Here is a 14959-nt window from a genome sequence, read left to right as displayed (position 1 = left end):
ACAGTCGTTTAACTGACTGCTTAGACCTATTAATGAAGAGCTGCTATGAGTGGAAAAGCGACACGGTGCATAATAAGTGGAGCTAATCTGAGTGGGGGGGAAGTAAATCCTGAAAATTTTCCCTGGGAATAAAAAAGAAAAAAAAAAAACCCAAAAAACTTGCCAGTGACACGCTGTTGAGCAACCCGTTTACAGAAAGGCCAGGTAAGCTCTTAAGCTCCTTTCTCGGCTCTGCTCTCACACTTGCATACTTTCACAGACGAGTCGTCGCGGCGCTGCAACGGCGCTACGACCCGCCGACCAGAGCCGCTACCGGGCTTGCGAGTTCAGGGACTCGCTAATGCGCCCCGTCCTTCGTATTCGTTAGACCCGGTTCACAGACGGTACCTGGATCGAGCCTCCGGGGGGGGTTTCATCAGCCATCTCACAACAACTGCCCCATTTCTCTGATCTTTGGGGCTCAAACTCTTCATTTGGGCCCATCAGCGAGGCATTGTGACAAATATAGGTTACCTAACGGCCCGCCTGACTTTACACGGATCATGAATGGTTCAGTTGGCATCAGCAGGCCCGATGATTAGAGGCCCGGGGCTGTTTGTGACTGTATCTGCTCTGTTTCCAGGCGAAACGATCGCCATGGAAGGCATCGCGCCACACGTGGACGCCAGCTTTCGGGTAACATGTCAGGACAGCAAGTTCGTGAATCCCTGGGTTGTCGAGGGAACACACAAAGGCCCGGCTCTGCCCCGCGGCCACAGACAGACATGTTGGCCTTTTTAGAAGGATCACACAGCTGCACATGTGCGCACACGAACTCACCCGCAGCGACTACAGCACTTCCCTTTCTCTCTCTGTCTCAAACACACAACTTCATGACCATTCCCAAAACAAAGAGGTGTTAATACATTAAAACTCTGCAGAGCAACAACTTTGACGAGAATAAAATATCACCACGCTTCTGAAATTAAGTAAAAGGTCACAGTAAAGGTTTTCTGTTGAAGCAACCACAAACCGTTGTTTTTGAGGTAGTTGGTGTAAAGAGGATCTTTGACTCAGCTCTCAGTATTAGTAAGCAATAATGTGGCACGGCTGCAGACTCAGCAGGAAGTACAGCCAGTCCCGTCGTCAGCGAAGACGGGCGTAAACTACAGGCATCAGTTTTCTGGGGAGGGAAGTCGGACCTCCCTCCTTTAAAAGTTTACCACCGGGAAATATATACGATTGTAACAAGCGGCCAGGTTACATTTAATAAAAGTCTGAGCTGGTCGAGCATCCATCACCTGCTGCTTCTCAAGACCGACGCGCTGAGCGCCAGCGTGATAGCAGATGCTGCAGGACAACTGTCTCAAAAGTGATTTTCTGCAGAAAGAGAAGTGGGACGGCTTGATTTTAAACTGTAAACTGTATTTATCATTAACTTCCACGTGGTATCTTACAATGTCAACTAATAAAGTGACATTTTTTTTCTTAATCCAATGACTTTAGATCATATATATATATTACTCAATTAGTGCATCATTACATTTTTTTTTTTTTAAATCATGTTTGTGTATTAACCAGAGGTCGCTATATAGTTCCTAAAGCTGGAACACAATCAATGCAAAGAACAGTTATATATCGAGCCATGATCGAATGGAACACTCTTCCAGGACAGATTACTAAAGAAAAAACAAAAGCAAGCTTTAAAAGACAATTGAAACAACGTCAAATAGCCTTACGCCTGTAAACAATTCTGCACACATACACATAGGATACTATCACACGCGCACGCACACTTATAATTATGTTTATTTATTTTATTATTATTACTTTTTAATCTAATTTTGTTATTGAGTTTATTTTGCATTATTACTATTACATGTAATGTTGTTTTATTTGACTGTTAAGTGCAGGGAATATCAGTATGGATCATATTGTTTCTGTGCTTGTAAATGTATATTGTTATGTGTGTTTGTTATATGAAACAATTCATGTTAAGAATCCATTCCCTACACATACATACATACATACATACATACATACATACATACATACATACATACATACATACATACATACATACATACATACATACATACATACATACATACATACATACATACATACATACATACATACATACATACATACATACATACATACATACATACATACATACATACACAGACACACTTCCCCATTTGTTTGAATGAGAAGATGTGTCCAAACTTTTGGTCTGTACATATATACATATATACATATATATATATATATATATATATATATATATATATATATATATATATAAAAAACTTCTTTCTGCTCTCGAGTCTGCTTCTGTTTCTGTGGATCTTGGCGATATCGGGAAATCAAATATATTTCATACTGTGTCACGAAAAAAAAAAGAAATAAAACAACTCAAAAGGCAAATATACGGGAGTATGAAAGAGCAGAAATACTCCGACCTTGAAGCGGTTCAAGAGGAGGAAGGTTCATGAAAGATGTGCTGCAGGTCCAGAGTACGACCGTGAAAACTGTGCCGGCTGTCACGACACCGAGAGCCGTGACTGAACATAAAAACCCAACGTGTTGACGATGATCTCAGAAGATGGAAAAGTCACAGGAGGATAAATATCTGAGCTGTGTTTGAATTCATCTGTTGAAGGTTTTAAAACAGAGCGAATCGCTCCAACACCAATATGACACTAAAATAAACAAACTTTCTATGCAACACCAATATTTACTCAGCCTTCAAAGATGATGCATTTTTTAAATTAATCAGTGTTGTAAAGCAACAACAAGCTGTATTAGCACCGGCTTGCTTCGATTAGATTTACCCATAATTCTCTGCAGCCAAATGAAGCAGAAGTTGAGGTCTGCTGTCGGAGACAACAGCTGACCACCGCAAAATGTTGGTTAAAACAGATAAAGATGGGTGAAGAAGAACGGGGGAGAGGGTGGGAGCAGGAGAAATGATGGGGAGGACTATGGTTGTTGCCATGGTGACGTTACTAACAAGGGTGACTAAAGCCATTACTCTGCTGCTCAGCTGACGGCTGAAATATGTTCTCACCCTGCAGGGCTTTGATTAAGAAAAAAAGAAAGATATACAAGCTTTGTAACCATAAAACTTCGTAGTGAGACTGCCTTGGTTACTTTTTAGGGTTCACATAAAAATAATATCCCAGATGTGACGACTGCAGTCATAAAATTAGGAGAAAACTTTACATCAAAAAGTAGCACAAAGAAATGTTTTCCATTTTTAGTTCAGCCGAGGTTAAGACTCACTCTTGCTCGGTCACTTGTTTTCCTTTACGTTATTAAACTTTCTTCATTTCACAAATTTGGACAAATGGAAAAACAACTCGAGTTGGGGGCGTGGTCTCGTGAGGTAGCCGATCAAAGGCAGTCTTTCCAAAGTCACCTAGCGTGTCTCATCTTACATGTCCACTGTAGCTCTGTAAGATAGTTATATTGATCCGAAATCCGATCATGAATCAAAATCTCTTCGTAGTCTGAGATTAAGTCAGGGAACGCCTACTAACATCAACATCAGAGGGCTGGAGTATACCTGCCGTTTACCAGGCGTACATGAATGCATCACGACTGCCACGCCTACCCTGTAATGTAGGCGTGGCACATAGGTGACAATTTTAACTAAAAAAAAAAGTATTAAAAATAATATCCTCATAAAAGTTTGAGTTGTCCTGTTTTATTGCTTTTATGACTAAAAATAATGTATTTGCCGTTTGCAAGAGAACATGACATGCGTTTATTTGCACATAAAGCAGGAAGGTCAGCCTAGATTACTCAAGATGCGTTCAGGTGCGGATTGTAATGCCAGGTGTGAACGCACCAAGCACTGGTCAGATTTCTCAGGACGCCTGTTAATCCGAGGTCTGAACGGGGCCATAAAGTCACGCCGCTGTCGCAAGACAAGACTGGAACGACAGTAGCCGCGAGAGCTAGACGTCACCTTTAGAAAGTAATCAGGTTTTCCTTAAAAACAAAATTGAAACTGATACTTTAACATCGAAAAAGGTCCTCTGTGCTGCTTTTATACGCATAATTATTGGCATTTAGGCCATTTAATTCCTCTGAAACAGGGAAAAGGATTTAAAAGTGGCTCCATCTTTTATTTGGAAACTTCTGAAACATTCAGAAAAAAACACACACAGTATTCGTTAAACAACAAAGTGTAACTTCCTGTTGTTTCAAGCTTTTCTACCAGTCACTCTTACAACACATGGGTCGCTCAGCTTTTATTGAGCTACTATTTGGGTGTGGCCTGACACAAAATGTCCAAAACCAGCCTCAACAGGTTCTTGTAAATATGAAAATCCCTCCCAGGTTCTGCCTCCAGTACGAGTGCTACCGGGTCCTGGCAGGAGCTGCCGGTAATAAACACCTGACTGCAGCACTCGGGTCAGGGAGGGCAGGTTTTTCATCCATATTCTTGCTTCCCTTTTTCTTGGCTGAGAGTCAAAATTTACATTAAAGCCTTCAACCAGATGGAAAAACTATATTTAATCTATTAGTTCAAATATTCCAGACCAAATAAGTCCAAGAAGAAGCTCCTGGTAACGTCAAACAAACTCTGTGACATCATCTCAATGGCACAAGAAAATTTCCGAAACGGCAGACGGCAAACAATCCAGTTGCTGATGGCATACCCTCAAAATAACCTTAACAAATGAAGGGGAAGCAATCAGCATTTAGTCTGGGGATGCAGGCGGACGTCGCTCTTTGTTAGGGCTTCCAACCCACCTGGACCTGGACTTATTTTAGTTTTCTAGTCTTTGCTTAAGGATGTCCTTCAGATAGAGGTGGGGATACTTTCCACAGCCGTACTGCAAGATGACATTGGCAGCAATTGAATAACCATCTTTAGCAAATAAGGAATACATGCATTATTTAAAAGCAATGTTACACAGTCCTTTTTAAAATCCCTAATGCACAAGAGAGGGTCAAACGTGGCTAGCCTGACACAGCAGATCTGCAGGGATGTGCTGCAGCCCACGGAGTTGTCTGATCCAGGTTCATTAAGGCTGAACCAGGACAGACCAGACAGAGGAGGAGGAGGAGGAGGAGGAGGAAGGTGAGGTGATGAAGTGAGGGGTAGGGAGGGGTGTGGAGAGGGCTGGGTGGCCTTGCATCACATGTATAAATTATTGATCAGGAAAGGGGGTGAGACAAACATGCATAAGGAGGAAACCGGTGGGAGGAAACATCCTGATTATATTAGAGCAATTTCCACTCATCCAACATCCATCTCTCTCTTTCTCCATCTCTGTCTGTGTTTTCTTGTGTCAGCCTCCATCCTGGCCGGCCGGTGGTCTCATCACAACCCCGTCCCGACCAACCCGGGAGGGGATTAAAGCCTCAATTATGGTTCCGCGTTAAAACGACGCAGAGCCTACGCCGTAGGGTAACGGCGTAGCCTACGGCGTATGGTCTGCGTTGGTGTGACGCAGGACTATAAATCAGCGTTTAGCGCCCCGCGCCTCTGTGTTGCCAGGTCGCAGCTGCTCTTTGCACATGGCTCCCTATAATCTCAGGCCTCGCTGGCTGAGGCGTTATCGGTTTATTAAAAGGTCACCATGCACTCTTGGCACCGTGGTAGTGTGTTTTTTTGTTGTTTTTAATGAATGCATTAATGTACTTACGTGGTCCGGGTTCCGCTCGTTCCCAGGCAAGGCCGTGCGTAAAGACATTCTGGTTCCTGAGCCTCCAAGAGATAAATACAAGTCCTCTAAGGGCTCCTGTCCACACTTTGGTTGTTTTTTTTTTTGTTTTTTTTTTCCTCAAACAGCCAGACAAGTCTGGCGTATGAGAGGAGGAGGAAAAAAAAGAAAACAAAACAAAAAAGCAGCTTCGCTTCTCACAAATTCCTCATCGTCACGGTCCGTGAAGGCAGCACGGATCACCTATGGTGATCCAGCGTAAAAAAACAACAACCCTACTAACTACATCCACCTCATCTCTGTCCTGTATGAATAAATCAAAAATAACCCCCAAACCCCACCACCCATCCACCTCCTAGTCGGATTTTCACTTCCAGGCGCTACCTTATCATTTCTTCAGACATTGAATGGGTTCAAAACAACAACACACCAAAAAAAAGGGGGGGAAAAAGGAAAAAACAGTTTTCAATGGTTCACTTTTAGCCAAGTCATCCTTTTCAGGTGAGAAAAGAAAGAAAAGAAACCCACAGAGGGTAAAAGACTGAGATTAAACCAGCTCACTGAGGAATAAAAAAAGGGGGGGGTGAAAGTCAAACCGCAGAAAACAGCTGAGACGGCATTTCTGGGGGCCCAGCCCTGGAAATAAAATAAAATAAAATAAAAAAAGAGGAAAAGATAAATCAATGAGGGAGTGCGGCTGTGCTGCTGCCTCCAGCTCCAGCTCCAGCTCCGGCTGCGGCTCTTCCTCCCGGGCCAGTCCGCCCTCCGGGCCCCCGTTCCCGGCCCCCCCTCCGCGGACAGTCGCCGGAGCTCCGAAACGTGCTCCAACCACCCGGAAAACGGAGCATTCGGGGGAATATAAATTAAAAAAGGGGAGAAAAAAGCATAAAGGAGGCGACAAAATGGGGATCTCCTCCAGATAAACACACGGTGACAAGAGAAGCGAGGGAGGGAGTGACGTCAGCGGCGGAACAGCCTTTCACTGTCTGTCCGCACGCGCTGCGTTCACGGGCCGCAAACTAAATCCGTCATCCGTGTTTCACAAACCTGGCACGCGTTAAATACGGTCATTTGCAAGGGAGTAGGTTTGGTCTCAACATTGGTAGGGACGATATAACAGCATAACCTGCATGTACACTTTTTGCTGGGGACGGGACATTAATAAGACCAAACAGATTGGGTGAGCGGGGGTCAGGGCTACATTTGTCACGAATATGAACCTAATTAATTGATAGGCTAAATGATCAATGCAAAATAAATCTGTATTGACTTATACTAACTTGCATGTGTATTGGTTCAACTGATAGCCTACACGGTTCCATTCAAACCTTTGTTTTCAAGAACTACTAAAGAAACATTTTGAAAACTTCCAGAATATTCCAGGATGTAATTTAAATTGCAATATTTGAACATAACTTAAATTATATTAACATACACAATAAATACAAACTTATTAATAATCTCTTAACTACTACTTAACCTATATATGGAACTACATGTTAGCCTACATTGTCCTTCACCACAAGAGTAATACATTGCTTTAAAATAATTAACTTAATAACTGTAGGGTCAATTTTATCCTTACAACATTTGGGAAGACAATCTAAATTACCTTTATATCTGAACTCATTATATAATTCAAATAAGTTTCAAATAAGGTTGCTTAAAAGTTGGTGGGGAAGTTGGCATTTGAGCCTCCTGAAAAGTTGGTAGTGTTATGTCCCTACCGTCCCTATGCAAACCTACGCCCTTGGTCATTAGTTACCTGAAGAACGGATTAAACGTTCAAGTTCAAGTTCTTGTTATTGTATTGTCATCTATATAACAAAAGTGCAACGTTTTTGTTTTCTGAACAACAGAATAATTTGTCCTCTACAGCATACCTGTCAAGTTTTGGATTTAAAAATATGGTAAATTTTCCAGCAACCGAGAACCAGTATTTTACATTATAAGACAGATTTACGTGAAATTTAAAATAACTACCTGTAAAAAACACTTACAAATTACTATTATGTGCTCAGAATCTGATAATCTTCCCTTTGTTGACACTGAAATGCTGTGGACATTCCTATGTATTTAATTCCTATAATAGAGCCTAAATAAAAACACAAAAAGTGAATGAAAGCACATGTATTTATTTTTAATATTTCCAGTTTATATACACATTGACTGTCTTCAAGTGAAACATTTACATTTTCTTTTAATTTGTCATTTTCACTCATGTGGCTCTCTGGTATTCACTGACTGACATCAGTCCTTCCCCCATGAGAGACACTAAAACGCAGTTACACATCTTTCAGAACTCGTAACTGATCCCCATCCCGCTCCTCTTTAGGGAAGTGAATTCGGTTTCCAATTTTTAGAGATATTTACACGAAGTCTTTGCTTTTATTTGGGCAGAAATGCCTTCTCCCTGGTTACATCCATCCATCTCTGATTTGTTTTTCCGAGTTTGCTCCTGTCGCCACTAACCTCGCGAGAACTGCCACCGAGGCTTCAGCAAAGGGAAGTTATCGCGAGATTAGTGACAATTCAATTTGCTGTTTAAAAATTATTATATTATAAAATGGGAAATTTACGGGAAAATACTAATACGGGAGGACGACGGGAAAGAGGGGTAAAATAAGGTAGTTTCCCGGCCAAAACGGGAGACTTGACAGGTATGCTCTAGAGGTAATTATCGCCTCCTGGTGGCAAAGATGTACGAATTTCCGATATTTCCTGAGGTGGGAGGATGGTGGTTTGGTGGGCAGAGCTGCAGCAAGAAGACCCCTGGTTCCAGTTTCATCCTGGAGTTTGCATGTTCACGTAGGCCTACACTAGTTGAAACTGGTGATTTTAAATTATCCATGGGGTGTGTTTGGCTGTTTGTCTTTATCAGTACTCGAGTTGTAAAAACAAATCAGGGGGGATGGTGGATTTTATCATATGGGGACAGATAATTTGTGCTGATTACAAATAATATAATATATTACAAATAATAGCACTGACCAAAACACCTGCAGAAATACTGCAGGAATGACATAGCAGCAGTTAAATGCAGCCTTCTGTAAGCTTTAAATATCTACTGGGCTTACATCAAATACATCAAAACACAACAATAAAAAACTGTTTTCTGAACTTATCAATATGTAAAATGGATCACTTCAAAAACTCAAAATCCTAACAAGAATATTTGTCTTATTTCTAGTTAAAATGTCTCATTTTAGTAAAAAAAAATCTCATTACACTTAAAACAAGACTCATCACTGGAAAAAACAACAATTTTAACCTGTTTCAAGTAGATTTTCACTTAAAATAAGTAGAAAAATCTGCTTGTAGTGTGATTTTTTTGCTTGTAATGTGAAGATAAATCTTGTCCCACTGGTAGATTTTTCTACTTATTTCAAGTGAAAATCTACTTGAAACAGGTGAAAATTGTCAAATAAGTTATTTTTCTGGTGTTATTTTTCTGGTGATGACTCAAAATGTTGAAATAGCAGTAATACCACTCATTGATGAAATTACATAAGGGATGGAAAGGGAGGATGGCAGTTTTACTGGGGGGATGATTTGGACCGTTTTTATTTCAGGGGGGATGCCATCCCCCGTCAACTCGAGTACTGGTCTTTATACCACCCAAAGAGAGCTTAGAAATTAGATTTCTGTGATCCCACATGGAAATAAGTGGGCTTGGATGGATAAATGATGATGACCATTACTTGTAGAACAAAAATGAGTTGGGCTGAAGAGAAGTGGTCCTCCAATGATTGGATGAAAGTGTTCAGATATTTAGTGACGAAGCACAAATCAGGAGACGATGCTGGGACTTTTACTTGGAGCTGTTAAATAAATGAAATCCGTCTCTGAAAAAAAACCTACACATTTCCACAGTATTGATGATTTAGGGCCACGTGTAAGTTCAAAGACCAGGGAAAATGTTAATTATTAATCTTTACCATAAATAATAAAGTCTGTATTGAAATTTTGGAAACTTTTCTCCATCTTTTAACCATAATTCTACTCTGAGCTGGGTCTGTTACGTCATAATAACCCTGTGTAATGCGTTGAGCTTTTTATTCATTCATCACTTCAGACGCCAAAACATATGCTCTCATGCGCAGAAAATGTTATCACTTCATAAATATGTCACTTTTAAAGTGTGCTTCTAACACTAGGATGTTCAATAGCTAAATAAAATAGTATTGAATCATTTCTGTAATTAAAAAAAAATCATCACTACAAAATAAAGCAAATTAATCGTCCCATTCAAGGTTTAAAGCACCAAGAATTTATCTAACCTTTTTCTGAAGGATCCCATTCGTCATTTTAATAAGAATCATTTCTCATAGGAGAGAAAATGCCCCCATCCATCAAATACAAGCGTTCACCAAAGGGTTTGGTGGGAATAAAAACGTATGCGACTGCCTTCACAGTCCTCATCGATCCACAGTCATCACCATCAAAACATCTGAGGTCCTACTAGGCTTCAGGGTAGAAGTATAAAGTCCAGCTTATACCAGTGAGTGATATTGTTTGACCTGCTCAGGTGTCTTCAAGAAATAGTCTGGACCTGCAGCAGCTCCGTCAGCAGACACCAGGCCTCGAGCCTTCTTTTAACCTCCAAAACAATCTCACTGCGCCTTCATTTGAGAGATTATTCATCTGAGAGAACCCTGGGTTTTAATTTTCAGTCTGTCTGAACTCCTTTCTATGAGCTTTATATAACATGATTATTTTATGGATAAGAAGAAGAAAAAACCCCAATTTACATGCAGAACTGGTCAAAGTTTACACATCAGATCCAACAGAACTGTAACGTGCAAAGACCCTAAAGCCTCTTCTGAGAACCAGTCTGCTCATCTCCAGCCCAGTTTCTGGCATATGGATCGTCAGGCACCAGGGAACCGCACTGACATTTATTGATCAGCGTTATTGATCCCAACTTCTGCCTCTTTGCTCTGAAGTTCTGCTCCGAATGTTCTGTTGCCGTTTTATTTTATCACATTTTGTTCTAAATAACCAATGAAACTTAAGTATTTATCTATTCTGAATCTATTTCTTTGGAAATTAGACTTTTATGGAAACATTTGGGAGAAGAAATGTCCTGAAGGTCATTAATTATAAATATACAGTATATATATATATATATATATATATATATATATATATATATATATATATATATATATATATATATATGAAAATTACTCGCACACCTCCACCTTCAACCTCCAACAAATCTAGAAGGCCTTTGGATAAAATATTATCTATCCACATGCACATTTCTGAGACATTTCTGAGTCTTTATGGTTCTGAAGTAGGAGGAGAAATCTTACGTGGGCTGATCTGGACCTGTTGGATCGGACCCATGGCCTCATCCTTCCCTCGCAGCCTCACGTCCTCAGTGGCCGGAGTCTCTGCAGAATAAGGGACTTGTACTGGACTTGAACGTCAGAACGCTGCCGTTGAAAGGTTGGGAGGATCGATGCTGTGAAGATGAACCAGAGCAGCCGTTTCCACGGGCCGCAGAGCCTGAACTGAACACAGAGTTTCATCAGCATCACCGTCCAGCCAGCTGTGTTTAAACCAATTAGAGCAACAATAAATAAATAAATAAAACACTGGATGTGGGACTGTCAATACATCTAATGGGCTATGGAAAATGCAGGGCGGAGGTGGTGGGGGGGTCTGCTGCTGTGCTGCTCTCCACATTCGGGGGGATGTTTGTGTAACAGCTAGTGATTTGTGCAGCTCTGAGCAGGTCAACCGGGATTGATCCAAACACGAAGCACGTTGACCCCGGAGGAAATCAACACATCATCAAACGTGTTCTTCTGATACTTTTTAGGGCGATAAACTAAAACCAGTTCCCCGGTTGAATTACAACACACTTAAAGTCACCCCTACTAACCCTCTTTTAAACCAAAACCTCAGAGATAGTCACCCCCAGGCAGTACTCGAGTTGTAAAAAAAAATCAGGGGGGATGGTGGATTTTATCATATGGGGACAGATAATTTGTGCTGATTACAAATAATATAATATATTACAAATAATAGCACTGACCAAAACACCTGCAGAAATACTGCAGGAATGACATAGCAGCAGTTAAATGCAGCCTTCTGTAAGCTTTAAATATCCACTGGGCTTACATCAAATACATCAAAACACAACAATAAAAAAGTTTTCTGAACTTATCAACATGCCTCTAAGTAAAATGGATCACTGCAAAAACTCAAAATCTTAACAAGAATATTTGTCTTATTTCTAGTTAAAATGTCTCATTTTAGTAAAAAAAAATCTCATTACACTTAAAACAAGACTCATCACTGGAAAATACAACAATTTTCACCTGTTTCAAGTAGATTTTCACTTAAAATAAGTAGAAAAATCTGCCAGTGGAACAAGATTTTTTTGCTTCTAATGAGAAGATAAATATTGTCCCACTGGCAGATTTTTCTACTTATTTCAAGTGAATTTAAAAAGAAAACTCCCGCACACTTTCTTATTTATTTCAAGTGAAAATTTACTTGAAACAGGTGAAAATGGTCAAATAAGTTATTTTTCTGGTGTTATTTTTCTGGTGATGACTCTAAATGTTGAAATAGCAGTAAAACCACATTCATTGATGAAATGGCATAAGGGATGGAAAGGGGGGATGGCAGTTTTACAGGGGGGATGATTTTGACCGTTTTTATTTCAGGGGGGGATGCCACCCCCCTCAACTCCAGTACTGCTCCCAGGATGTTAAAGGTGGCCCACATTTGGCTTTGACTGATGGCATCCACTCAAGATTTTTCATCGTCTTCGGATGTTTGGACCCTCGCATCACTCGCCGTATCCCAAACCAACACTCGCTCAGGAAACGTGAGCCGCAACTGGCTCATATAGCCCGAGCCAGTGACGTAACCATCCATCCATCCATCCATCCATCCATCCATCCATGTCCAGGTCACGGGGGGCAGCACTAGGACTGGACCACGAACACAGACGTCCTGTACAACAAGAGCCAGAGTCGACTCCAAGACAGATCATTCATCCCGGCAGCATCTTAATGCCATAAGTCACTTTACCTCCATTGTCATCAATTACCCCTTTTCCACCAAACTGGTTCCAGGGCTGGTTGGAACCGGGCTTTATGTTTCCACTGACAAAGAACTGGCTCCGGGCTAGAAGAACCGGTTCCAAGGTAGCACCAACTCTTTGCTGGTCTAGAGGAAAGAACCGCTTACGTAAGCGGAGGAGGGCGGAGTTATTAAGACCAACGGCGACAACAGCAAGACTGGGAGACGGAGACATTTTCAAATGAGAATTAATCTGGATGCAGCAAAGCATCATGGGTCTGAGGAGGAGACAACCTGTCTTTTAGAGATGTGTCCACGGAGAAGCTACGGGGACCAAGTCCTATTAGTGCAAATACTAGTGACGTGCGGATCGATACTGAAATATCGATACTTCCGATACCAGATCTGTATGCTCTAAAATAGATTTTCAAATGAAAATATCGATACTTTTGATAGTTCAGTCATTTGTGGTAATGTATATCATTAACAGGAAAACGTGAAAAGTTACTAAACTATTCAGATTTTGTCTAAATGACACACTGCTTGTAGGAACTACTTTTTTCATTTTAATTTTTGTAGTAGTTCTTATTTTATTCTCTTATTTATTTTAATGGTTTTATTATTTTACTTAGGATCTTTTTTTAGTGATGGAAACACCTTTTTCAAACACCGGTTTTCCTGTTGTTGTAACAGCTCAGCTGTATTGGGAATGAGACCGATACCTCAGTATACTTCTGACTTTAAAATAAACAATGCAAAGGGAAGGCACATAACGTTTGCAGTGAAATAAGGACGTGGTCCCCTGAGCACCCGAGCTATGGAAAAACAAACCGGTTCTCAGCTGGTTCGCAAATTGAACGAGTTGTACTACTCAAGTGGTTTACGTCATATCTGTCAGATAGAACCTTCTCTGTTATGCTTGGTGATTCCTGCTCCTCCTGTGCCTCCCTCTCATGCGGCGTCCCGCAAGGTTCTATTCTAGGCCCACTTCTTTTTTCATTATATATGTTGCCACTTGGGTCCATTATAGCCAGACATAACTTATCATTTCATTGTTATGCAGATGATCTACAGATCTATCTGCCACTGAAGCCTAAAGTCACTAGTGAACAAAGCTCCCTGCTGGAATGCATTGCTGACATCAAGCAGTGGTTGGCACGCAATTTTTTACATCTAAATGAGGACAAAACGGAGTGCATTTTGTTTGGTGACACTGTGACGGCTGACTTTGGCTCTTTGTCCGGATCTTTTAGTCCCAAAGTTAGGAACCTGGGAGTTATTTTTGATAGCTTTTTAAAATTTGACCGACAAGTGGACAATGTCGTGAAGACAAGTTTTTATCAATTGCGTCTTTTAACCAAAGTCAAAACATTTTTGAGCCGTCACGACATGGAGAGAGCTATCCACGCTCTAGTCAGCTCCAGATTGGACTACTGCAATGCACTTTATGTTGGCATTGCCCAATCCTCTTTTAGCCGTCTTCAGCTGGTACAAAATGCAGCTGCCCGTTTTTTAACGAACACACCCAGACGAGAGCACATCACCCCGGTCCTCTATTCCCTTCACTGGCTGCCTGTTCGTTTTAGACTTGATTTTAAACTTTTAATGTTTGTTTTTAAAGCTCTTAACGGCCCTGCCCCTCCTTATTTATCGGAGATTTTAACAGTGCGTGAGCCTGGCAGAGCTCTGAGGTCCTCCAACCAACGTTTGTTGGAAGTGCCCAGGTCAAAGCAGAAGCACTGGGGTGACCGAGCCTTTTCAGTTGCCGGCCCCAGGCTCTGGAATAAGCTCCCCTGTGAGTTACGCACCATCTCTGACCTTGGCCTTTTTAAATCTAAAATTAAAACTTATTTATTCAGGGTGGCTTTTAATGCCCAGTAGTGTGGCGACACTTTTTATACTTGATGTTTTTATATGTTCATATGTTTTATTCTTGTTTTATTTTTGTATGTTATGTAAAGCACTTTGGTTCACCTTGAGGTCGATGTAAGGTGCTATACAAATAAAGTTTACATTACATTACATTACATTGTGAACCAGCCCTGGAACCGGTTTGATGCAAAAGGGGTAATAATAGGTGTAGATATTTATGTATGTATATATATTTATACATGAATATAATATATATTCATATATGTATGTCCCTTTACAGTAAGAATATTATTTAATTGCACATCTCCACGACCCTCCATCCATAACGCCTACTGTGTATGCTTGTATATAAATACCAGCTACTGTTGTAAGTAGTAGTA

The 14959-nt window shown here is 40.8% G+C and overlaps 1 protein-coding gene across 7 annotated transcripts in view; it reads right to left on the bottom strand.

The window, feature by feature from the left end:
- Positions 1 to 11154, bottom strand: part of mark4b (MAP/microtubule affinity-regulating kinase 4b) — a 66380-nt gene extending 55226 nt beyond the window's left edge. For 4 of the 7 annotated variants that reach the window (XM_061718854.1, XM_061718855.1, XM_061718858.1 and 1 more), the window contains exon 1: positions 5646 to 6651. In XM_061718854.1, coding sequence (XP_061574838.1) covers positions 5646 to 5693 — 48 coding nt within the window. In that variant the 5' untranslated portion in view covers positions 5694 to 6651. Of the gene's footprint in view, positions 1 to 5645; positions 6653 to 10981 lie in introns of those variants that run through there. The other 3 variants (XM_061718852.1, XM_061718856.1, XM_061718853.1) reach the window with 2 other exon arrangements.
- Positions 11155 to 14959: the final 3805 nt, after the last annotated feature.

The sequence above is a fragment of the Cololabis saira genome, chromosome 4 (genome assembly GCF_033807715.1).
Source record: "Cololabis saira isolate AMF1-May2022 chromosome 4, fColSai1.1, whole genome shotgun sequence".
Lineage (NCBI taxonomy): Eukaryota > Metazoa > Chordata > Actinopteri > Beloniformes > Belonidae > Cololabis > Cololabis saira.
The sequence above is the reverse complement of the archived record's forward strand: the minus strand, read 5'-3'. Positions and strand labels throughout refer to the sequence as shown.